This window comes from Culex quinquefasciatus, chromosome 3, assembly GCF_015732765.1.
Source record: "Culex quinquefasciatus strain JHB chromosome 3, VPISU_Cqui_1.0_pri_paternal, whole genome shotgun sequence".
NCBI lineage: Eukaryota > Metazoa > Arthropoda > Insecta > Diptera > Culicidae > Culex > Culex quinquefasciatus.
This window is the reverse complement of record NC_051863.1, coordinates 191,890,947-191,915,197: the sequence shown is the minus strand read 5'-3', so window position 1 is coordinate 191,915,197 and position 24,251 is coordinate 191,890,947. Positions and strand designations below refer to the sequence as shown.

At 35.5% G+C, this 24,251-nt stretch overlaps 2 protein-coding genes and 2 long non-coding RNA genes across 4 annotated transcripts; 1 reads left to right on the top strand and 3 right to left on the bottom strand.

Moving 5' to 3' along the window:
* Positions 1 to 9,620: 9,620 nt before the first annotated feature.
* LOC119770066 lies at positions 9,621 to 10,504 on the bottom strand. The gene is made up of 3 exons (XR_005278642.1): positions 10,120 to 10,504; positions 9,948 to 10,056; positions 9,621 to 9,883 (listed from the first exon to the last, which is right to left on the bottom strand). It is a non-coding gene; the product is annotated as an uncharacterized LOC119770066 (long non-coding RNA).
* Positions 10,505 to 13,010: 2,506 nt separating this feature from the next.
* On the bottom strand, positions 13,011 to 13,914 carry LOC119769930. The gene is made up of 3 exons (XR_005278584.1): positions 13,554 to 13,914; positions 13,382 to 13,490; positions 13,011 to 13,317 (listed from the first exon to the last, which is right to left on the bottom strand). It is a non-coding gene; the product is annotated as an uncharacterized LOC119769930 (long non-coding RNA).
* A 2,227-nt stretch (positions 13,915 to 16,141) lies between these two features.
* On the top strand, positions 16,142 to 18,383 carry LOC6031039 (toll-like receptor 6). The gene is made up of 2 exons (XM_001841838.2): positions 16,142 to 16,225; positions 16,283 to 18,383. The coding sequence occupies exons 1-2, from the start codon at positions 16,167 to 16,169 to the stop codon at positions 18,357 to 18,359; spliced, it is 2,136 nt and encodes a 711-aa protein (XP_001841890.2). The 5' UTR covers positions 16,142 to 16,166; the 3' UTR covers positions 18,360 to 18,383.
* Positions 18,384 to 20,759: 2,376 nt separating this feature from the next.
* LOC6031040 (cytochrome b5) lies at positions 20,760 to 21,642 on the bottom strand. Its single transcript, XM_038263895.1, has 3 exons — positions 21,456 to 21,642; positions 21,270 to 21,398; positions 20,760 to 20,978 (listed from the first exon to the last, which is right to left on the bottom strand). The coding sequence occupies exons 1-3, from the start codon at positions 21,573 to 21,575 to the stop codon at positions 20,868 to 20,870; spliced, it is 360 nt and encodes a 119-aa protein (XP_038119823.1). The 5' UTR covers positions 21,576 to 21,642; the 3' UTR covers positions 20,760 to 20,867.
* Positions 21,643 to 24,251: the final 2,609 nt, after the last annotated feature.

Here is a 24,251-nt window from a genome sequence, read left to right as displayed (position 1 = left end):
CATCAAATTTTCATCGTAATTTATCTCAATTTTTGTGTAATTATTTAAAATACACAGGAAATTTTCTAAATTTTCACATATCGAGAGGTAATATTCCAAAATTTTATGACACAAAATCTTTCAACATTCTCAGATGTAATTTTTTCATGATTTTCTTTTTACCTGTGTACTATGTCATACAAACAAATGCTTAACAATATGTGTCTTTGTTTAAAATTTCTGCTTTTTCACCAATCGAGTTTTCATTGCTCGCTTACACATCGTGTAAAAGGCCTGGGTGTAAAATAATGTTGCATGATTTTAGGAAATTTTATGTAATATTACAACCTAGAATATGTAGCCCATCAGTACGGGAAACCTTCTTGACCAAAATTTCAAGCTCTTATATGCGATTATCCTTTTCATTCTTCATCGGTCTGATAGCCGAGGGGGCTAAGGCGCCAGTCCTTACTGTTGGTGCTGGGTTTGAATCCAGTTGGATGCAACATTTTTTGTTTAAAAAAAAGTACATCCAGTGTGTAATATTAAGTGCCTTTTTAAGAAGGTGATTTTTTTTTTTTTTGTACATTTTAAAACGTCCTATGTACATAGAAACCTATGTCCCATTGGTTGTCTTGAAAAAGTAATTTAGATTGCTTCTTTTTATTATTGCTAAACCTTTAAGATCGTTTTATTTTGTTTTAATACGCCAAAGATGTAGGTTATGATCAATATGATATGATCAAAAGGTGGCACTCTAATAATATATGGTTTTTCAAATAATTTATCATCAAGGTTTTGACAAACTTAACCTTTTTTGGATTTTTTTGTGGAAGCAATTTCAACAAATTTATTGTTTTTAATGAGAAAATAAACCAAAAATCATTTTTAGGATGTAAAATTTAATTTTCAATTCAAGTACAGTAGTTGTTCGGTAACTGGGCATTGTTTAACTGGGCTGCTTTTTAGCTGGGCGCTCGATAACTGGGCCGTAGCCCAGTTAAAAAGCAGACAAATGTCAAAAAACCAAAACAAACCAAAATGTCCGAGGGGTTAATGGATGCAAAAATCATATTCAATAAATAAAAAAACTTTTTTCAAACTTTTGTTTAAGTTCAAGATACATTTAAAGAAATATGAAAAGTAAGCATTGTAAATAAATTTGAGTAATCTTTATTTTAATATTTCAACTGGAAAATATTATGCATCGGTGGTCCCCTCGTTATTTTTTGCTCAGCCCAATTAGCGAGCAACATTCGGTGACTGGGCTACGTTCTCAGCCCAGTTACCGAACAATTACTGTACTTTGTTAAAATCTGAAAAAGCACTGATTTCAAATCAAAGTCTGGTTTTATTTTTGTTATAATTTCAAAATTAAAAAAAAAAAACAAACAACAAAGAAAACATAATATTTGCTAATCTTGCTTAAAATGTATTAACCTTCCAGTATAATCGCACCAGATCGGATTCATCCCGCGGCGGATTACGTAACATTCGCCGACGGGGCTCGATTTGCCAGAAAATTGGCCAGTGTATGCAAAATCTCGGGCTAACATCGCAAAACCGTTTCTCCATTGCACAGAAATATATAAATATATCGGTCCTGACAAAACACGTTTTCCCACTCACTGCGCCTTGCTGAAGGCTGATGCACCTGGGCTGAACATCGAATCGAAAATGGCACCAGAAAAGTGGAGAAGCAAAAAAAATCGCATATCATCAGTCCCTGTATAATAGCAATGCAAATGTGAACACACACAAGTATACAGATCGAACATATCCAAACACACAGTTTCCAATCTGCAATCTTTGAACGGTGATGCGGGGAGGGGGGGGGGGGCGGGGTAGGAGGGGAGAAAACTATCAGCCGAACAAAACGATTTTCATATTTTATCATCATATTCAGTTTTGCTTCCTCGCCACGTGTTTTTCCCACCTTCTGGAAGCAACTCGTGTGTGACTGTGTGTCCCTCCCATACAATAGTGCCCGAGGACACACAATTTCACTGGTTTTCCACCCCACCCGACGACGATCTCCCCACGACTTCTCGGAAAACCCCCGAACGACGCGCATCATGTGTAAAATGTGAATCGTATCCAGAGCGAGGGAGATGAACGATTGAAAAAACTTTTTTTTGTCACAAACCCCACACACAGCCACCCAGTTGGGGGGAGGTGGGGGAGAGCATTGAATTAAACAAATGTGACAATACTGCGTTTGCAAGTGAAAACTGGAAAAGTGAATTTTCCCACCTCGACGTGACTTCTGAGGGAGAGAACGAAGAAAGTGTGTGATAAGAAGATGCTGCAAACAAAACCAAACCAAAAGTGTTGCTTGGGAGTCACAATCGGGAAACTATCCCGCGCGCAAACAAGCTTCCAAACTAGGGAACTGAAAGGGATTGCTGGGGCGCAGGGTTTTGATTGGAGGGGACGAGAAGGAGGGTCCTTTGGGGGGTAAAGACAATGCTCCTCCAGTTTGGCTGGTCTCGTAAGCGTCCTACTTATTTTTATTTAAATTTCAGACGTTAATCGTCAAATACGAGTAAGTTACATTCGCGGTTAAAATTTAGACTTTAGACAGTTGGACTCACAATCCAAAGGTCGTCAGTTCGAAGCTAAAGTGTAAAAAGAGGTTTGCAATTGCCTCAAAAATAAAGCCTTCTTACATCTAGTTTCAAGTAGAAATCTCGCAATCGACAACGCCAAGGCAATGCTGTAGAGCGAATAATTTGATTTTTTTAAATAAAACAAAACAAGAGCACGCAATAAAAACAAAAACAAACAGTTTTTGTTTGGTTGACAGTTCTGTGCATTGTCCCGAAGTTTGGTTGAATTTGGTTGCCGAAACCCGGAGTCATATTGCGCGTATTGCCCAAAAAGACACGCGGCATACCAGCCTCTAAACGACGACACTTTTGGCAAATGAGCGCTGTCAAATCCCATACTGCGCATTTTGCCATTGTTGCCAGGTATGTTTTTTATTGCACTAAAAGTGCAGAAAATCGCTGGCAACAATGTCTATATGGCACTTTCTGAAATGTCGCGCGACGTGTACCTCGTCGAGCTCGTACTTGTGTCAAACGCGTTCTGACCTGAAATCTCTTTGGCCAATTGCCGCATTTACATCATTTTTTAGGCTGTGTCAAGATAGCACGACCAGATTGAAACTTTTTTCATATTAAAATACGGAGTTTTTGGTTTTTATTGAATATCTCAGAATAGAAATCGATTTTTGGGGATCTGTGAAGGTAAAAAGGTGAGGCATTGTGAACTGCACAAATTGGCGTTTGGTCCAAAAAGCACGAATGACATGATAGCACCACAGCAACAAATTGTTCGTTTTTTGTAGTGTTTCTCAGCAGTTTACTGTTTGATTTGACCTTCCTTTTAAAAGTAGAATAATGCTAATATTTTAAATTTGTCTCAAGTTTTAGATTTTTTTAGAATTTATTCTAAGAATAAAATATTTTATTTTAATCGAAACAAAATATGAAATTGGCAATGGTTTTTGAGAAACACCGAATTCGTAAATTGAAAAAGAAAGTTCTCATTATATTTTAAACATGACTTGATGTTGAAATCGATGCAAAAAATGATCTCAATTTCAGATTTAAAAAAATATATGTAAGCCCAGAGTTGCATTGGTCATCTGATAAATGGTTTTTTTTTGAGCGATTAATCGGGAAGTTTTTTCATGCCATGTTGGTGAAAAGTTTGGCGGGGTTTGACACTTCTTCGTCTTCAGCCTGACATAAAAAAAAATTGTGCGCTGAAATGTTTCCATACAATGCCAATAGGGTGATTCTCCGCCAACTCACACAGCAGTTGCCCCGACCCCTCTTCGATTTGCGTGAAACTTTGTCCTAAGGGTTAACTTTTGTCCCTGATCACGAATCCGAGGTCCGTTTTTTGATATCTCGTGACGGAGGGGCGGTACGACCCCTTCCATTTTTGAACATGTGAAAAAAGAAGTGTTTTTCAATAATTTGCAGCCTGAAACGGTGATGAGATAGAAATTTGGTGTCAAAGGGACTTTTGTGTAAAATTAGACGCCCGATTTGATGGCGTACTCAGAATTCCGAATAAACGTATTTTTCATCGAAAAAAACACTGAAAAAAGTTTTAAAAATTCTCCCATTTTCCGTTACTCGACTGTACAAATTTTTGGAACATGTCATTTTATGGGAAATTTAATATACTTTTCGAATATACATTGTCCCAGAAGGGTCATTTTTTCATTTAGAACAAAATTTTTCATTTTAAAATTTCGTGTTTTTTTCTAACTTTGCAGTGTTATTTTTTAGAGTGTAACAATGTTCTACAAAGTTGTGGAGCAGACAATTACAAAAATTTTGATATATAAACATAAGGGGTTTGCTTATAAACATCACGAGTTATCGCGATTTTACGAAAAAAAAGTTTTGAAAAACTTGGTCGTCATCGATTATGGCCATTCATGGTCACCCGCGACAGACACGGACGACGAAACAAAGAGAAACGCAAAAAGTAACTTTTTCAAAACTTTTTTTCGTAAAATCGCGATAACTCGTGATGTTTATAAGCAAACCCCTTATGTCTACATATCAAAATTTTTGTAATTGTCTGCTCTACAACTTTGTAGAACATTGTTACACTCTAAAAAATAACCCTGCAAAGTTAGAAAAAACACGAAATTTTAAAATGAAAAATTTTGTTCTAAATGAAAAATGACCCTTCTGGGACAATGTAGATTCGAAAAGTACATTAAATTTCCCATAAAATGACATGTTCCAAAATTTTACAGTCGAGTAACGGAAAATCGGAGAATTTTAAAACTTTTTAGTGTTTTTTCGATGAAAATACGTTTTTCGGAATTCTGAGTACGCCATCAAATCGGGCGTCTAATTTTACATAAAAGTCCCTTTGACACCAAATTTCTATCTCATCACCGTTTCAGGCTGCAAATTGTTGAAAAACACCTATTTTTCGCATGTTCAAAAATGGAAGGGTCGTACCGCCCTCCGTCACGAGATATCAAAAAACGGACCTCGGTTTCGTGATCAGGGACAAAAGTTACCCCTTAGGACAAAGTTTCACGCAAATCGAAGAGGGGTCGGGGCAACTTTTCCCGATTTCGTGTGAGTTGGTAGAGAATTACCCAATAAAAGTTCAAAAATAGACAACTAAGTCAAAACAATCCTTGAGAAACGTTAATTATTTATTATATTTGTCATGTTACAGAATGAAATTTATGTACAAATAAAGATAAAAAAGTAACGAAGATTTTTCCAAATGAGTTTTTTTATTGAATGATAACCTAATCATTTTTCTTGCATAAAGATAATAAATTGTTGCATGAAAATTTAATTCACTAAGTAATAGTTTAAGCTTAATTTTGACGATATTTTTAATGAAAGTGATATTTTTTCTGGAACATTGGGTAAATGTATATATTTTGGATTTACTTTAGTTAAGGTCACTCGGGTGATTCTTGCGGGTGTCAAATCATCAAAATCGGTTCATATTTGACTTAGAAATAGCTGTTAGTATTGTCGACATGTTCAAAAATTACTATTTTCAGGAAACAACTTTGGCACAGTAAAGCTGTGTTTTAGCAACCAGTTGCTGGTCAGCAAAACAGTTTCCGGATATGTTTGATTTTTTTTTTCACTGTGACATATTGACACTCGACTCGAGTTTAAGGAAGCATCTCAACAAAAATTCCAAAACTTACGAAGTTCTGTTTTTGCAGAAGCTAAAAAGGCCAATAGTAGGCAATTTTTCAAGTTCAGAAATTGATATAAGTTCAACAGAAGTTGACCAAGATTTGGCGTCACCTTGAAATGCTACATCTCGAGTATTCATGTGAGCAAAATATCATAAATTAACTTTTACGATTGGTTCCAATTTGTGATCTCAATATTAAAAATTTTAAGATAGATTAAAAAGTCATCATTTGATTCAAAATGCATGAATAAGCATTGTACAAAGTGTTCAGAATCGTTTATCCGATTTAACGAGTTTTTTCAATGAAAATTTAAATTTTAGTAGTCACTTTTTAGTTTGACACCCCTTTTACACGGAGTTCACACACACTACCAAACGTTTGTTTTGATAGTGTGCGTGAGCGCCGTGTAAAAAGTGACAGTTCGTCACTTTTTAGTTTGACTTTGACCAACCAACGGGGTACAAACTAAAAAAGTGTCAAACGAAAAAATGACCAACCACCGGGGGTTGAGTGTAAATTATTTAGTTTTGCCCCCTCATGTTTTTGAGGGAAAATTTTCAAGGGGGGAGGGACATAATTTTGAAATTGAAAAATGAATGAAGGTTTTCAGGACCATTATTGAACTTGTTAGTTAATAGTGTCACTAGAGAAAACTTTGTCAACATTAGAGTCATTTTATGTTGTCATCGACAAATGCACTTGAAAATAGTTAATTCGAACAATTTAACTCTGTAATAAACCTTTCGAAATTAATTTCATTTTCCTTGAAAAATTCTTATAAATTATATCCTAGGACTTTTTAATTGAATAATTTTCAAAATATTTGATGGTTTTAATTTTTCCCCATCTAAGTGCCACCAACGTTATCAGTCGCTGGGGATGTCTTTCTGCTGTCATCAAGTCGTTACTCCGGTGGCACAGATGGGAGTTTGGCCCCATTATTATAACCGGTCCTTTAACGTAAGCGATGCATCGGTTTCTGACTGGCTGTCTGGCAGGAAGTCAGCGTACAGCTGTTTCCTTTTCGATGAGTGCCGGTTGGCCGGTTGAAACACTCTATTCAATAGTTGAGAACCACGCGCGCACTGCCAAAAGGATACTATAGGAATCACTTGTGTTGTATCAGAACAGTTTTTTTCCCTTTAGCTGTAAAGTGAAAATAAAAAATCTGTTACACTTTGTGCAGCGACTACGGCGACTACAATCATTTTTCCATTGTTTCTCCCCTCACCCTCTCGTGACACGATTGCAGTTTGTGAACTTTGTCGTGAAATGAATTGCTGTTTCTCGAAATGTTCTCGCGGCGGCAGCAACAGCAAAAGCAACAATAAATTTATAAACTACGCTGAACGTTGGGGGGAAAGTGCATGTTGTGCAAGCGCAAAAGTGCAGGGAAACAAATTGAAAATGCTCGTACTGGGAGAAACTGTTTGACGTGTAAACATTTTCCGTGTACTCGCGAGAGCGCGCGCGAAAGTTATGCACTTTTTTTTCGGAGCGGGGTAAATATGACGACGATATTGAAGTTTGGCGAAGAAACAATCACGGTGTAACAGCATAACGAGATGACAATGCATAAGCCAAAAAATGGGTTTCTTTGCATAGAAAACAGCAAGTATTGTGGTATCATTTTAATATGAAAATACTACGGGAACAGCATATAATTCCACTGGGCACCTAATGTTGGCATATACGCACTTTGACATTAAATTACAGCTTTTAAAAGGTGTTTGCAACTGAATTCCAAGAATAAATAACATAACGAGAAGTGAGACAGCGAGATAATCTCAAAAGATGTGCATATAATGTTGTTCAAGTAGTTGTTCAAGTGGTGAAAGTAGGCAAATTAAATAGAATTAGGAATTAAATCTTATCATACCGAACAATTTCCCCAATGACATTAAAAAACAGATAATGTTGAAATTTTAAACGTTGTTATTTGACCCTCTATTTTTTTATTTTCTTTTTTTAAAGAATGAAACATTCAAAAAACACCAAACAACTTTAACAAGAAACGCATATAAAATTTTAGATTTTTTTTATAAACATTTTCAAACACCTTTCAAATACTAAATTTTATAGATACGGATATTAGAATAAAACTTTCGGTGATTAAAAGGTAGATATTTTGTTAATGTATACATTTTTAAAATGGTCCTCATCATTACTTACAACTTTGCCGAAGACACCAAATTGATATACAATCCTTAATAAGAAACTGATTTTTCTGTTTCTTACATATCATTTTTTTCATACCAACATTGTATGAAGACTTTCGAACCAGTGACCAGTTAAAAATATCATAAAATCGATCGATTACTCAAAGAATCGCGCACACAAAAAGCTGTAAGGAAATCGTAATAAATATTACAAATATTCCAAATTTTATTTCTTTTGTTCTTTTTCATAATCGTCACAACATTATTTAACCCCTTTCCCAGCCATGGTTGCTCCTGAGAACCAAAGCTTTAAATTTATCGGGACTGGAATTGCATTTCATGGCGCTTATTGCAGGTTTTCAATAAGTCTTCATGAACATTTTTTTTAGTTTGAACCATTTTTACCAGTTTTCACAGGGATACATCAACAACTCTAGAGTATTTTGAATAGGTCCTCATATGTTTATGAAAGACATAGAAACCTTTAAAAAAACTAACTTAATCCACCTATGTGGTTGATGCCTTCCTCACTTTTTACCAACAATGGGTAATATGCGTGGTTTGGACAAATATTTCAGCTATTTTTTTAGATCTAGAAAAATACTGGACTCGTTGGAAAGGTCTTTCAATTACCTAACCAACGATGGGTCGGATGTTGGATCCAGACATCGTTTACATACATTTAAGTGAGATCCGGCTTCAAAAAAGTACATAAATATCACTTAAGTGGTCATAACTCGAGACAATGTTGCCAGATCTTCAATGTTGTGGACTCGTTGGAAAGGTCTTTCAATTTCCTAACCAACGATGGGTTGGATGATGGATCCGGACATCGTTTACATACATTTAAGTGAGATCCGGCTTCAAAAAAGTACATAAATATCTCTTAAGTGGTCATAACTCAAGACAGGGTTGCCAGATCTTCAATGTTGAGGACTCGTTGGAAAGGTCTTTCAATTTCCTAACCAACGATGGGTTGGAAGATGGATCCGGACATCGTTTACATACATTTAAGTGAGATCGGGCTTCAAAAAAGTACATAAATATCACTTAAGTGGTCATAACTCAAGACAGGGTTGCCAGATCTTCAATGTTGTGGACTCGTTGGAAAGGTCTTTCAATTTCCTAACCAACGATGGGTTGGAAGATGGATCCGGACATCGTTTACATACATTTAAGTGAGATCCGGCTTCAAAAAAGTATATAAATATCACCGGTTTCAAAAAAGTACATAAATATCTCTTAAGTGGTCATAACTCAAGACAGGGTTGCCAGATCTTCAATGTTGTGGACTCGTTGGAAAGGTCTTTCAATTAAATAACCAACGATGGGTTGGATGATGGATCCGGACATCGTTTACATACATTTAAGTGAGATCCGGCTTCAAAAAAGTACATAAATATCACTTAAGTGGTCATAACTCGAGACAGGGTTGCCAGATCTTCAATATTGTGGACTCGTTGGAAAGGTTGTAATAACGAACTAGGGGGCAATTACCACCACTAGTTCATTAATTAAAAATTAAATAAAAACCAGAACTTGAGACTCTTGGAGATGAGAGAGAGATGTAAAGATCTGCAACTGCTCACATTTGACGTGGGGAAGGAGAATTGTACCTACCCTTTCACAATCCTGGTTCGATTCAGCTAATCGCACTGTCCTGGCAAAAAGAATCACAAAAGATCGTCGCTTTGGGTTATGGAAAAGTCATGTTTATTACATTTAACTGTCCTAATTTATTGTTTTTCGTCGTTTTAAAACTAACCTAACCATGTGTGTGTGTTCGTGTGTTCTAGTGTATCCCGCGGTGGTCGAGTCAAGTCGGAGGATCTTCCTCCGGCCAGGCCTGGCGCAGCAACGGTTTTGGTGTCTTTGGTTTTGTGTCTTTGTCTTTGATAAAAACCTGTACAGTGTTTAAGGCTTGTTTTAGTACTTGTGCTTTGTGTAACAGTGGTAACAATGAACTCACCGGATGGCCTCCGCCATTGCGCTCTAACAGATTCTCGGGTTGGCGCGCTCTGCCAACTTGGAGGTTCTGAGAAAGGAGTTCATCTCTAATAACTTGTTCTAGCTTTAACGTTTTGATTTTGGATATTTACCACATTTTTGTTACCTCCTTGCACCACCAACCAAACGACCACTTTTGACGTAGAGCGCGGTCCTTGACGGTTAGTTTGGATGGTGCGGGTTGGGACCAACTCCCTGACACTACAATTAACAATTAAGACACTAATTAGACACGACTCAATAAAATACAAGAACTAATTTTACCATTTCGCCGGCTACAGGAATGCTGGGTACAAATAACAGATATTCACAGCACTTTAAATTACAAAACGTTCACAATTTGTTCGTTTGACCAGAGTATGTGTAACGGACTCTGGTCGGTAGCGGCAAATGAGGACGATTCAAAATGACGAAGTCCCTTTTATTAATTTTAAGTCTTTGTTCTTGCGTATTTCGAAAATTGCTCAAAGAGATGTGAGTCGTGCTAACCGTTTTAGGAATAGGGATACCATGTTTTGTATGTTGTTTAAGTGTAATGGTTGATTACAATATCCTAGCTTGTCCCTACGGTTCAGTTTGACAGGATGATGCGAAGCATTGTGACCAGAGATTGTACTACGTACAAGCGATAGGTTACAATTCCCCACCACCAGGGAAAATGTGAGTTTTGCAGAAACTCCACATTTTTCAATCACCAGTAGAATCCCCTAGTTCTGGTAAATTATTTAGTTTTATTGATTAGTGGGCGCATCTGTCAAAAAATTCAAAGAACAACACGAAACAAAAAACACAAAAAAATAAATAGATAAATAAAATCTGTAAAGTGTATATGAAAAATTGTAAATAAAAAATCTGAATAAATAAAAATTTCAAAAGTCAGCTTGTCAGAATTGTTAGAATTGGTCAGAAATTAATGTTGTCAATTATCACAGAATTATCACAGGGAAATTTATCATTGGCTTAAATTTGAGCCATTTATTTGTCACCCTTTAAATTTTCAATGAGTCAGAAGTGTTTGATTTACAAACGATACACTCAGTTGAAAAACAAAAGTAGGGTAAACAAACAAAAATAATCACAAGTAATCTCATTACAACCTCAATTGATTTCAAAAATGCTAGATTTCCAGCTTACCATCAATGAAGTCCAAAATTGAGAAGTACTCGTTTTAAAATTTAAATTTTTACTAAGCAGTAGTATTTTTTTTAGCAGATAACCTCTGTGTACCGTCGTACTAGAGCAAAAGTTGCAAAAAAAATTGACTACTTAAAATTTTGTTAAAAAAAAAAAACATTATTGACCGGTCAGAATTTTTCAAAATATTCAAATTATTAAGTCCTAAGAATGACAGGAGCATCTTTTGCAGATTCCTAGCGGAGGTGCTGTCAATCTCCGGAAGGGCTCTAATTAGGGGAATATTCAACAATTGACAAACTTTCCAATTCTACATTTCACAAACACTCAACATTTAATTCATTCACACTGGTTCATTCACTACATTCCATCCGATTCTCCACGCGGGGGAGGGCACGGTTGACCAGGAATTTTATTCGCGGGTTTAGCACTATTCCGTCTGATTCGTCTAGTTCAACGGGTACAGCTGGTCAGGAATTATAAAAATCATCAATTTATTTTACAGTTTACACTTAACATTTATTTTATTGTTCACTCACATTTTTATTTATTTTTTAACGTCACTATTAATTCCATCTGATTCTCCCAGCGAAGGAGGGAACAGTTGGCCAGGAATGATTGCGATTCGAAAAAAAAATTTCATCCGATTCGTCTGGTTCGACGGGTACGGTTGGCCAGAAATTCTTCACAAAAAACTAAAAATGATTAAAAACAATAAACACAAATAACACTAAAAAATAAATAAACATATAAAACAAAAAGAAAATCGGGAATTTCACTCCCCTACACAAAAAGAAAAAAAATGATTTTTTTTTATTTCATGGACCATTCAAACATCAGCCTGTAAATGTCACAATCACAAACAAGATGCCAGTATATAAGGCGAAACAATAGTTTTTTGAGCCTCTATTGTTACAACAAGAAATTGCAGACTGGACAAACACAAAATACAAGCTACGGCATCAGCCAAATAGCTGTAAATTTGAAGCGCATGATGCCGTTAGAACTCACCAAATTAAATATGAAGGATAATTAATCAACCAACAGAAATCCAGTGGGGTCTACATCCACTCTGTTGTTGATTTATTTCTGTTCTTATTCTGTCACAAATCTTCTTTTTTTATAAGTCATCACAATTTTTCACATTTTCACACTGTTGTATTTTTTTATCTTAAATTTTTATTTTTATTATTAATTTTTCACTTAATTTTCTTTTATTTTTCAATTTTCTAATACTGGCACTTTATATTCTTTCACAAATCTTATTCTTTTTTTTTTTTATTTTACTTATTTTTCTTTTCGACCGATATTTTCAACTTTTTTTTAAATTAGAGCAATGTTGCTCTCGCGACGACCGAATCTCGACTGATCGTCGTAGACACAAGGTTCGGTGATCGCGAAGTTTTTATTGTTCTGTCTCTTTTGTTCCTTATGAAATTCTACCGGTCTCTTTTTGGCTGCAGAGTCCGAGAACAGCTGGGCCGATCCGGTTTTTAAATCTATTGTTTGCTCCCAGACTGATCGATCACGTCTGGAGGCAATAAAAAAGGACAAAGACAATATTTATTTTTAGATTAATTTTGAAGTGGTGTGTGTGAAGCGAACGATGTACAAACAGGAAAGCAGAAAAAACAGAACTCAATGAACAGAAACAACATTTAATCATTGAACATCTTAACTGCACACACAAAAATGAAGTTTTGACCAAATATTCTGCCAAACAGATAGAAAAGCTTACTTAATTTACGTTGGGCGCCATTTGTAATAACGAACTAGGGGGCAATTACCACCACTAGTTCATTAATTAAAAATTAAATAAAAACCAGAACTTGAGACTCTTGGAGATGAGAGAGAGATGTAAAGATCTGCAACTGCTCACATTTGACGTGGGGAAGGAGAATTGTACCTACCCTTTCACAATCCTGGTTCGATTCAGCTAATCGCACTGTCCTGGCAAAAAGAATCACAAAAGATCGTCGCTTTGGGTTATGGAAAAAGTCATGTTTATTACATTTAACTGTCCTAATTTATTGTTTTTCGTCGTTTTAAAACTAACCTAACCATGTGTGTGTGTGTTCGTGTGTTCTAGTGTATCCCGCGGTGGTCGAGTCAAGTCGGAGGATCTTCCTCCGGCCAGGCCTGGCGCAGCAACGGTTTTGGTGTCTTTGGTTTTGTGTCTTTGTCTTTGATAAAAACCTGTACAGTGTTTAAGGCTTGTTTTAGTACTTGTGCTTTGTGTAACAGTGGTAACAATGAACTCACCGGATGGCCTCCGCCATTGCGCTCTAACAGATTCTCGGGTTGGCGCGCTCTGCCAACTTGGAGGTTCTGAGAAAGGAGTTCATCTCTAATAACTTGTTCTAGCTTTAACGTTTTGATTTTGGATATTTACCACATTTTTGTTACCTCCTTGCACCACCAACCAAACGACCACTTTTGACGTAGAGCGCGGTCCTTGACGGTTAGTTTGGATGGTGCGGGTTGGGACCAACTCCCTGACACTACAATTAACAATTAAGACACTAATTAGACACGACTCAATAAAATACAAGAACTAATTTTACCATTTCGCCGGCTACAGGAATGCTGGGTACAAATAACAGATATTCACAGCACTTTAAATTACAAAACGTTCACAATTTGTTCGTTTGACCAGAGTATGTGTAACGGACTCTGGTCGGTAGCGGCAAATGAGGACGATTCAAAATGACGAAGTCCCTTTTATTAATTTTAAGTCTTTGTTCTTGCGTATTTCGAAAATTGCTCAAAGAGATGTGAGTCGTGCTAACCGTTTTAGGAATAGGGATACCATGTTTTGTATGTTGTTTAAGTGTAATGGTTGATTACAATATCCTAGCTTGTCCCTACGGTTCAGTTTGACAGGATGATGCGAAGCATTGTGACCAGAGATTGTACTACGTACAAGCGATAGGTTACAAGGTCTTTCAATTTTCTAACCAACGATGGGTTGGATGATGGATCCGGACATCGTTTACATACATTTAAGTGAGATCCGGCTTCAAAAAAGTACATAAATATCACTTAAGTGGTCATAACTCGAGACAGGGTTGCCAGATATTCAATGTTGTGGACTCTTTGGAAAGGTCTTTCAATTACCTAACCAACGATGGGTTGGATGATGGATCCGGACATCGTTTACATACATTTAAGTGAGATCCGGCTTCAAAAAAGTACATAAATATCACTTAAGTGGTCATAACTCGAGACAGGGTTGCCAGATATTCAATGTTGTGGACTCTTTGGAAAGGTCTTTCAATTACCTAACCAACGATTGGTTGTAAGATGGATCCGGATATCGTTTACATACATTTAAGTGAGATCGGGCTTCAAAAAAGTACATAAATATCACTTAAGTGGTCATAACTCGAGACAGGGTTGCCAGATCTTCAATGTTGTGGACTCGTTGGATAGGTCTTTCAATTACCTAACCAACGATGGGTCGGATGATGGATCCGGACATCGTGTACATGCATTAAAATGAGATCCGGATATATGTGAAAACACATTTATATACATAACTTTTGAACTAGTTATCGAAACTTCAAACAATTCAATAGCGATGTATGGGACTCTAAACCAAGTCGATTGCAACTGGTTTGATCAAAATCGGTTCAGCCAGTGCTGAGAAAACTCAGTGAGAATTTTAGTCACATACATACATACACACACATACACACACACATACACACACACATACACACACACAGACATTTGTTCAGTTTTCGATTCTGAGTCGATATGTATACATGAAGGTGGGTCTTTGAGCTTTTATTAAAAAGTTCATTTTTAGAGCAGGATTATAGCCTTACTTCAGTGAGGAAGGCAAAAAGTATAGAACTTGAATAATAAGCACCGTCAACAGTGGTGAATCGAGACTACAGTCTGAATAAAGACAGCAGTTTGTAGAGCATTTGAAACTTCAAATTTTATAAACCGATGCACTAATTTAGTTGATATGTATCTGTTCTTACCTAAATAACTCAAAAATATCAAAATATAGTGCAAGACCCTGGTTAAAACAGCTGTCCCAATTCACCCTATACGTCTCGTTTTGCCCCAGATGAGGGTAGATTTAATTATAGAAAACCCATATTTTCAAATCGTTAGGCCAAAGCTAAAGTTTTTTCAAGTTATTGTTGCAAATGGAAATGGGCAACTTTTGGCTTGGTTGAAAATTAGGGTGGTTCAGGATCTGTGAGTTTTAAATAACCTCATGTTTTCGGGAATATTATAGCCAGCCAATCCAAGCAACTTTGTAAAAAAAAACATCAAAAAGACAAAAACAAACTGTTGAGACGTAATTTTCTAACAAAGACAATCCACAACTTTTGATAGCTGTCAAATTGATGGTTCAAGGCGATGGATTGAGGAACAATTCTCGCTGCCTTGAGTCGAATTTATTCAAAAGGCTGAGAATGCTGTCTCGATTAGAGAACCCCACTTGGCAATCAGCACCACGTGGCAGTATCTTAACTAATGAAGATTTTGAAAATACAGTGTTATCTCGTTTTTGGCAACCTGAATTGTCGAATATCAACGTCAATATTTAAATTGTTTATTATTGTGTGAAGTTTCAGATTGGGTTTCGATCAAAAAATTTGAAGAAATATTAAGTAAGTCACATTCATCAGTTCTTTGTTGATGAAAGGAAATTGAATAACAATAAGTAGATTTTGTTTCAAGCTAATGTTTAGTTTCATTAAATATTTAAAAACTAACTTAAAAATACTCTATAATGTATTCTTGATCATGAGTCATGACGATATTTTATTCTGATAAACCTTTTAAAGCTACGATTCTTAGAATATGATTAGATATTGCCCTTCCTGCCCTACTCGTACCTATCTAAACGTAATGGTTTTCTATCAGATAAGAATAATACCGTCATCAGGGGTGACATTGGATCTAGGGGGTGTAATTGAGTCATATAAAAATGCAGAAATTTGTATGACCCAATTTCACCCCTCAGACCCAATGTCACCCCTGAAACGGTATTAATCATTATGCAAATAAAGATATCGACACGAAACGAAACTATTGGCACTACGCCCCCCGGGGCATGGCCTTCCTATATCGACACATATCGCGCGAAAAATACTCATCAGCCATAAGTCAGTTGAGGCAAAGCTTTCAACCCAGTATAATCTCTCCGTTGTATGCCAGTGAACGAACATATGGCTTTTACAACATTGAACATTTTGTTTCTTGTGCAGTGGTAAATATATCTATAGTGTTAACAAATTGAGACGATTAAAGCTTTCCAAAACTTCAGGTCCATCCCGAAAATGTCTGCCCTTTCGGTGTACCCGGAGGAAGCCCTGCCCTGCCTGAACCGCTTCACAAACCCGGTCAACATGAGCCACTGCAAAATCACAAGTCTCGATCCGCGCCACTTTCCGGCCCATCTGCCGATAACAACCCTGAACATGAGCCACAACGCCAAGTTTGACTTTCCCGCCGATGGATCGCCCTTTCTCGTGCAGGACCATCTGCTGAACTATCACTGTGAGCACTGTGGCATTACGGTGATTTATACGAAAACGTTCGCCGAGTTGCGCCGGTTGAAGACGCTGAATTTGGCGTCGAATCAGCTGAAAACGGTTCCATGTGATGCGTTCAACCGGAATCAGTTGCACTATTTGATGGTTGGTGGGAATGAGATAAGGCAGATTAATGACGAGATGAAGTTGGAGACGATGCAGCATCTGGTGATGTTGGCTGCCAGTGGAAATGTGGACTTTCAGCTGAATGAGTTGAGTTTGGACTTTGCGAATCTTGAGTGGATTCAGTGCAAACGGTGTGGTTTAACGATGTTGGCTGAGCAGTGGTTTAGACGGGTAAAACGTCTTAAGAAGTTGGATTTAGAGGGTAACAGGATAACTATGATGTCCAGAGAAGTATTCAGTCAGAATCGAAGATTAGTTTATGTGAACCTTGATAGGAATCCTTTAGAGTGGCTGGAGATTGCCAGTGATAGCTTGGAAGTTTTGAGTTGTACTGGATGTAATTTGGTGCAGTTGAACTCAAACTGTTTTAACGCTCTCCCAAAACTGCAAGCACTAGATCTTCGAAGTAACAAAATTTCTAGTATTGATACGACAACATTCGCTAACAACAGAAATCTTTGGAGATTGAATCTAGATGATAACAATCTAACTGCTTTTCCAGACATTAATCTTACATCGAACACAGTTAAAATTATGTGTATTGATGATAATCCGTTACAGCCGAGTCAAGAGCTTCTCAAAATGAAACAATTTTACAAAGTGTTCAATCTAAGAGGGGAATGTTCTGCAGGAGGCAATCCCTTGAACCAATTTGAACACATCATCCCGGACCATTCTTTGAATGGTATCTCTCTCAACAAGAAGAATCTTCCTCCATGTAACGAAACAGTTGATATCTCCAACCGTAACGTGGCGTTCGTATATCCTGCAGTTTATGAAAATTGTTCATCACTAACCCAGCTAAACATGAACAACAACTCGAACTATTCATTACCTCATCATCGACCATTTTTGTACAGCAAAACATTACAAACTTATTCCTGCATCCGGTGTGGAATCCACGTTCTCTATGAACACACTTTCTCGAAACTTCCGGCGCTAAGAACGATTGATCTCTCAAAAAACCACATCACCAAGATCGCTTCATTTGATCTATTCTCATCGAATCCCAAACTCCAACATCTATCCATCGAGTACAACCGGCTGACCAACCTAACCGTTCAGCTCCTGTCCTCCCACACCAAACTTATCACCCTGAATCTCAGCCACAACCCATCGCTTGGACTCGATCCACAACTCCCCATTCTCGAACAATCTTCAGCGGCTAAATTTGATGCTTCGCACTGCGGAATCACCGAAATTTCAACGCAAAGCTTCCGTCTGATGACGGCCCTGGAAGAGTTGGACATTTCCCACAACCCAATCGTCGAGATTCATCCGAGAGCTTTCGAACAGAACATCAAGTTGAGAATTCTTGATCTTTCCAACACTCATCTAAGAATGCTCGATCCGGCAACCTTTGAAGGAATGGCTGAACTTCAGCGAGTTCATTTGCAAGGGTTGAGTCGCTATAACTTGGAATATGATGAGTTTATGGAGAATAGCAAAGCTTTGTGGCAGTTGTTAACTAGTAGAAAGCTGTACGGCCGAGAGGGAGAACAATTTATTGCACAACTGGCTGCTAGTTTTGAAGATCAGAGAGATACAGAACAGTTGGATATACTAAATCAGGTGGAAGAGTTTGTAACATCAAGGTCAAATGATCAATATCAGAAAAGAGTAGACATTTTGTTGACTTTATCAGGATTGGTCACGATTTGTTCTTATTTGAGCCTACTTTAAAGTGTTTGAATCATTTTCAAATTGAGGGGTTACATACATGTAGAAAATCACAAAATTTCATATCACAGAAAATTCACTAAATCCACTAAAGAGATAATTTGCAATTCTGAAAGTTTCATGAAGATATTTCGTGACTAAACTGAGTAAGAGACGAATTAAGTTCACAATTTTGCCATACGCAAGGCGAACTGTCAAACTTTGTGAACGTTTTCCTCTAAACACGGAGTTGATTTACGGGTGCCACGATATCTCGAGACGAGATAGACCAAATTGGCTGAAATTTGGGGTGAAGACTCCCAAGACATATTCCGTGTGCATGACACAGCCCGATTTTGAAATTTTGCTTTTTTTTAATACAAAAATCAAATACTATCGATTTTTTATATGAAAAACATAAACATATTTTTATTATTTTTTCAATTAAGTTTTTGAAAATCAGTCTTCGTCATTCACTCAGGATCGGTTTAACCAGTCTTCACCAAAATTTTGAGCCGATTTGGTCAAAGCAGTGTTGAGATATCGTGGCACCCGTTTTTTTTAACTGCTAACTTCAAATAGCTATATCTCAGCAAAGATGCAACCAAATGTCCTCAAATTTATTTTGTTAACAGATGAAAATGTATATTTCAATGCCCTGAAAACAGATTTGAAAGTTTAAATTTATGCTCATACCAGCCTCTGACATTTTGGCCGATTTACATGTATGTAACCCCTTAACAAAACATAAATCTTTAAACTTTTCTATTATGTCTGGTCAATGAAAGTTAAAATCAAATGTTTTGTTTTATCAAAATCAGCACCTTCAAAAGTCGATATCTTATACAGCAAATTTTGGATTTCAGTAAAATAAATAACTGAATGCGATTCAGTAATCATCACTTTTGCTGAAATTCGACAATGAACAAAAACATTGCTTAAAATTAGTTTGGATGCTGCGAGAGAAAATTCTCTTTCAAATGCGTTGTTTTTTAAATTTTGTATTTTGTATTATGAGCTTTAGGAACTAAGGTAAGAAAATTGTGAATAACAAATGCCTCGATGCAAACCACCTTTTTTAAGTTTGGAGGATTGATGTAATTTATGTATTAATAACAGTGCTTAAAACATTTTAAATGGCAAGCAAAATAAAATTTTGATAACTGAAGGCAACGATTGCTGAATCCTCAGCAAATGATCTGTCAAACTGACACAAGAAAATTACTGAATTTTCAGCAAAATAATTTGACATTACTTTTGCAGAAATTTCAATTGTTTTGACAACCATTTTACTGAAATTTGTGTAAAATATCTATCAAAGTGGCAAATGTCAGTTAACCGAGAATTCGATATAATCTAAATTTCAAAATAGTTTACTGAAATTTCAGTTGATGAAAATTCAGTATAACTTTACTGTATTTCAGCGAAAAATTTGATGTGATGCATGCTTTAAAAAAATAAACAGACAAACTTAACTATCAAGGTGTATTGTAATGTTCCCATTCACACTGTTCCGCATCCGTATACGGATCCGTACTCTGGATACGGATGCGGAACAGTGTGAAATGCATTGGAGAAATCGCGTCCGTACTGTCAAATTTTGTGCGGATGCGGTCGATGCGGTATAATGTGAATACACCTTTAAGTTGGACATTTCATAATGTTATGTTTTGTACAGTCATCCCACATATTCGGAACACCCACAAAATCGGAACACTTTTGTGTTAATTTGTCAATAGCATGCCAAATGCATCTTTCCTGGCGACCCTTCTATTTTTAGGACTTTTGTTTGGACATTCTCTTACTATTTCACTAGCAAAATTAGTTCTTTTTGAACATAAACTGCATTTCGAGACTATTTTATTCAAAGCTGCAAAACACTGCCTCCAAATTGCCTGTTCCATAATTGTGGGATGTTATTGTGCCTCGCACAATTGTGGAACACTTGAATTTCAATATATTTTCACAAAACATTACTAAACTTGAGTTTCATTCATAAAACATAACAAAGCTTGAGTTTCATTGGTTCCTGTGTGTGAAGTAATTATTTTGTATAAAATATGTTCTCCTGGAGAGAATCAAAGTTTGTTTACATCCGTAAAGAAAAAGTGCTCCGAATTTGTGCATTTCAAGGCATCAATACATCAATCGAAAGACGGCAAGAAAAGCTTTCACATGCAGGTAAAGGCAAGTCATTATGTTCAATTATCGTAAACTGTTCCGAATATGAGGGATGACTGTATCAATGGAAAAATATCGGTATTTTTGATTACTTTTAATCATTGAAAGTTATGCTACCAATATCCGCATTTTACTAATAAGTGAGAGTATCACTTTTAAGTTGTGCCAAAATTTCCATACACCATGACAAATTTTAAAATAAGAGTAAAGATTGAGTCATTCAAAGTATTTAAAAGATAATATTGTAATTACAAACTACTGGTAGCCTTAGTTTTTTGTTAATACTGTATACTTTATTAGTGACTAGCGCATAAATAAATAATATTACCAACTATAAACGGCTAATTGTACTCAACCGCAGAAAATAAACCTTCGTCGTTTGCTTTTGCTCTTGGGGGGAAGCACACAAGCCCCATCCGGAAGCCACTCCGATCCCTTCTTCTGGAACTTGGCCCTATCGCACTGTGAACGATCAAATAAAGGGATTCTTATCAGTTTAAGGGTATCGTTTAACTTGAGAAATCAATAATAAATTATTTTTTTCAAATGTTAACAAAATTCTACTGAAACGCACGAGTTGAAATTTGTGAGATTTTTAGGAACAGACAAGCAAGACTCTTATCAAATCGTGAGAAAATGCTCGTCCCAGCAAATCAAACTAGATTACGTTGAGCCAAGCTACGTACGTGCAATCAATTCATGATTCAATCAAAGTAAGGTAGGTCATAACTCACGGAACCAGAGATTACTTACCATGTTCAGTTCGCCGACTTTGTACAGCTTCAACTGACTCATCGCCGTGCCCGAGTGTCCAAAATCGTCAAAATCTTTCGTCGCATCTTTGCCAGCAAAATCGGCGATCAGTTCACTTCCACCAGGATGCTGTCAAAATTCTTTATAAAGATCAATTCTTCAATTTTTTTGTAAAAAAAACCTCACCTCATTCAAGTACGGCGTCACATCGTACACCATGTCCCGAATGATTACCCACGTGGGATTTCCGTTCTTGCCGTCACGTAGGGCCACCTCTTGGCGCGTAAACTCTCGGACTTCGACCATTTTTTTTTTCCTCCACTAATCAACTGAATTAGCTTGAACAACTTGTTCGCGAATGAGCTTCCTGGTCAGTGACGGTACGGATTTATATACTAATTCGCACAGAGTGGACAGGACAAGCGCCGTTATCCGCGAGATTGTAGTTGGCCGGATGATACGGGCTATTGCTACGTCACGCGTTCGCGAAAGTGGCCAGGGCTAGACGCGTACGTGCAGACAACAATTATGGGAGAGAGAAAAAAAAAAGTTGGAAGCCAATTGCACAAATATTGCATTAGTGATAAATTACAGTAATCAGTTCAGTCCATAAAAGCAAAATGAGTTTGAAAAGTTTTCAAAACTTACTCTTTAAGATTTGTAAGCAAGCCTAAGGATTCAAATCTTAAGTGTTCAGTGGCTTTTGATTTTTTTTAGAATAGTAGTTTTTCGCGATTATAAAAACTCGTCTTTGCCATTTTTTTTAATTACAGCTACGAAATGGCTATATACTTCAATATTTTCAGAATTATCTGTGGATAACATAAGCAATGGAATAAATTATGTAACAGAAAACAGAAAAATTATGTAACAAGAAAACTTTAACAGAAAGAACTAAATACCCATTTTCATAACATAAAACTTTTGAACCATTTCTCGTCACTTTAGCATTTAGCCGCTATTCGCATAAATTTCTTAAATTTTGGGTTTTATTTTTATTTCTTCATATTTTTTTAGTTACAGACTTTTCTCATATATTTTTTCAAAAATTTTCTTTTTTTAATTTTTTAAATTGCTTTGATTTCTTGTTTAAGATGATTTAAATCTGTTCGAAATTCGTTTAGATTGACATTTCGAGGATTTATTTTTTTTTTAAATATTCTTGAAATTGACTTTGCTAAATTCTTAAAACTTGAATTTCTTGGATTTTTTGAATTGCTTGAATTTCTTCAATTTTTTTAATTTATTAAATTTCTTGAATTGCTTGAATTTCTTGAATTTCTTGAATTTCTTGAATTTCTTGAATTTCTTGAATTTCTTGAACTTCTTGAATTTCTTGAATTACTTGATTTTCTTAAATTTCTTGAATTTCTTGAATTTCTTAAATTTCTTAAATTTCTTGAATTTCTTGAATTTCTTGAATTTCTTGAATTTCTGGAATTTCTGGAATTTCTGGAATTTCTTGAATAAGGCTTTCTAGGCCCAGTGAAAAAAATATAATTTAACTCAAAAATGATGAACTTCTCGTCACAGTGTCCTGATGCAAACAATGATCGAGCTCGAGCTGTCTCAGCCCTGCGAAGTATGTTGGCTGACATATCGGGCGGTCAGTCAAAAAAACCAGCTAGAAGTCGCCTGACAAAAAACTTTTGCTAGAAAGAGATAGGAAACCTGATGCAAACAATCGTCCAACTGTAATGTAAACATACTTTGAATGTATTGGTAAATTTCTGACTAGAAAGCCTTATTTCTTGAATTTCTTGAATTTCTTGAATTTCTTGAATTTCTTGAATTTCTTGAATTTCTTGAATTTCTTGATTTTTTAATTTTTTTTGAATTTTTTGAATTTCTTGAATTTCTTGAATTTCTTGAATTTCTTGAATTTCTTGAATTTCTTGAATTTCTTGAATTTCTTGAATTTCTTGAATTTCTTGAATTTCTTGAATTTCTTGAATTTCTTGAATTTCTTGAATTTCATGAATTTCTTGAATTTCTTGAATTTCTTGAATTTCTTGAATTTCTTGAATTTCTTGAATTTCTTGAATTTCTTGAATTTCTTGAATTTCTTGAATTTCTTGAATTTCTTGAATTTCTTGATTTTTTAATTTTTTTTGAATTTTTTGAATTTCTTGAATTTCTTGAATTTCTTGAATTTCTTGAATTTCTTGAATTTCTTGAATTTCTTGAATTTCTTGAATTTCTTGAATTTCTTGAATTTCTTGAATTTCTTGAATTTCTTGAATTTCTTGAATTTCATGAATTTCTTGAATTTCTTGAATTTCTTGAATTTCTTGAATTTCTTGAATTTCTTAAATTTCTTAAATTTCTTGAATTTCTTGAATTTCTTGAACTTCTTGAATTTCTTGAATTACTTGATTTTCTTAAATTTCTTGAATTTCTTGAATTTCTTAAATTTCTTAAATTTCTTGAATTTCTTGAATTTCTTGAATTTCTTGAATTTCTTGAATTTCTTGATTTTTTAATTTTTTTTGAATTTTTTGAATTTCTTGAATTTCTTGAATTTCTTGAATTTCTTGAATTTCTTGAATTTCTTGAATTTCTTGAATTTCTTGAATTTCTTGAATTTCTTGAATTTCTTGAATTTCTTGAATTTCTTGAATTTCTTGAATTTCATGAATTTCTTGAATTTCTTGAATTTCTTGAATTTCTTGAATTTCTTGAATTTCTTGAATTTCTTGAATTTCTTGAATTTCTTGAATTTCTTGAATTTCTTGAATTTCTTGAATTTCTTGAATTTCTTGATTTTCTTGAGTTTTTATAAATTTCTTATATTTCTAGAAACCAGTTTTTTTTTCGTTGAGATAAAAATCTTTTATAAATTTCTTAAATATCTGTATTTTTTTTACTTGAACTAAAATTTCTTATTTTTATTATTTGGATTTTTATGATTCTTTGGTTCTTGAAATTGTGAAATTCTGTGATTTTCTAATTTTTAGAAATTAGTTGAGATTCATTTTAATT

Excerpts from the sequence above, each read along its gene's own strand:
- LOC6031039 (XM_001841838.2), top strand. The coding sequence starts at position 16,167 with ATGCCAGTGAACGAACATATGGCTTTTACAACATTGAACATTTTGTTT. Across the intron at positions 16,226-16,282 it reads ATTTTGTTTCTTGTGCAGTG|GTCCATCCCGAAAATGTCTG; the intron begins GTAAATATATCT and ends CCAAAACTTCAG.
- LOC6031040 (XM_038263895.1), bottom strand. The coding sequence starts at position 21,575 with ATGGTCGAAGTCCGAGAGTTTACGCGCCAAGAGGTGGCCCTACGTGAC. Across the intron at positions 21,399-21,455 it reads TGACGCCGTACTTGAATGAG|CATCCTGGTGGAAGTGAACT; the intron begins GTGAGGTTTTTT and ends GAATTTTGACAG. Across the intron at positions 20,979-21,269 it reads AAGTCGGCGAACTGAACATG|TGCGATAGGGCCAAGTTCCA; the intron begins GTAAGTAATCTC and ends GATCGTTCACAG.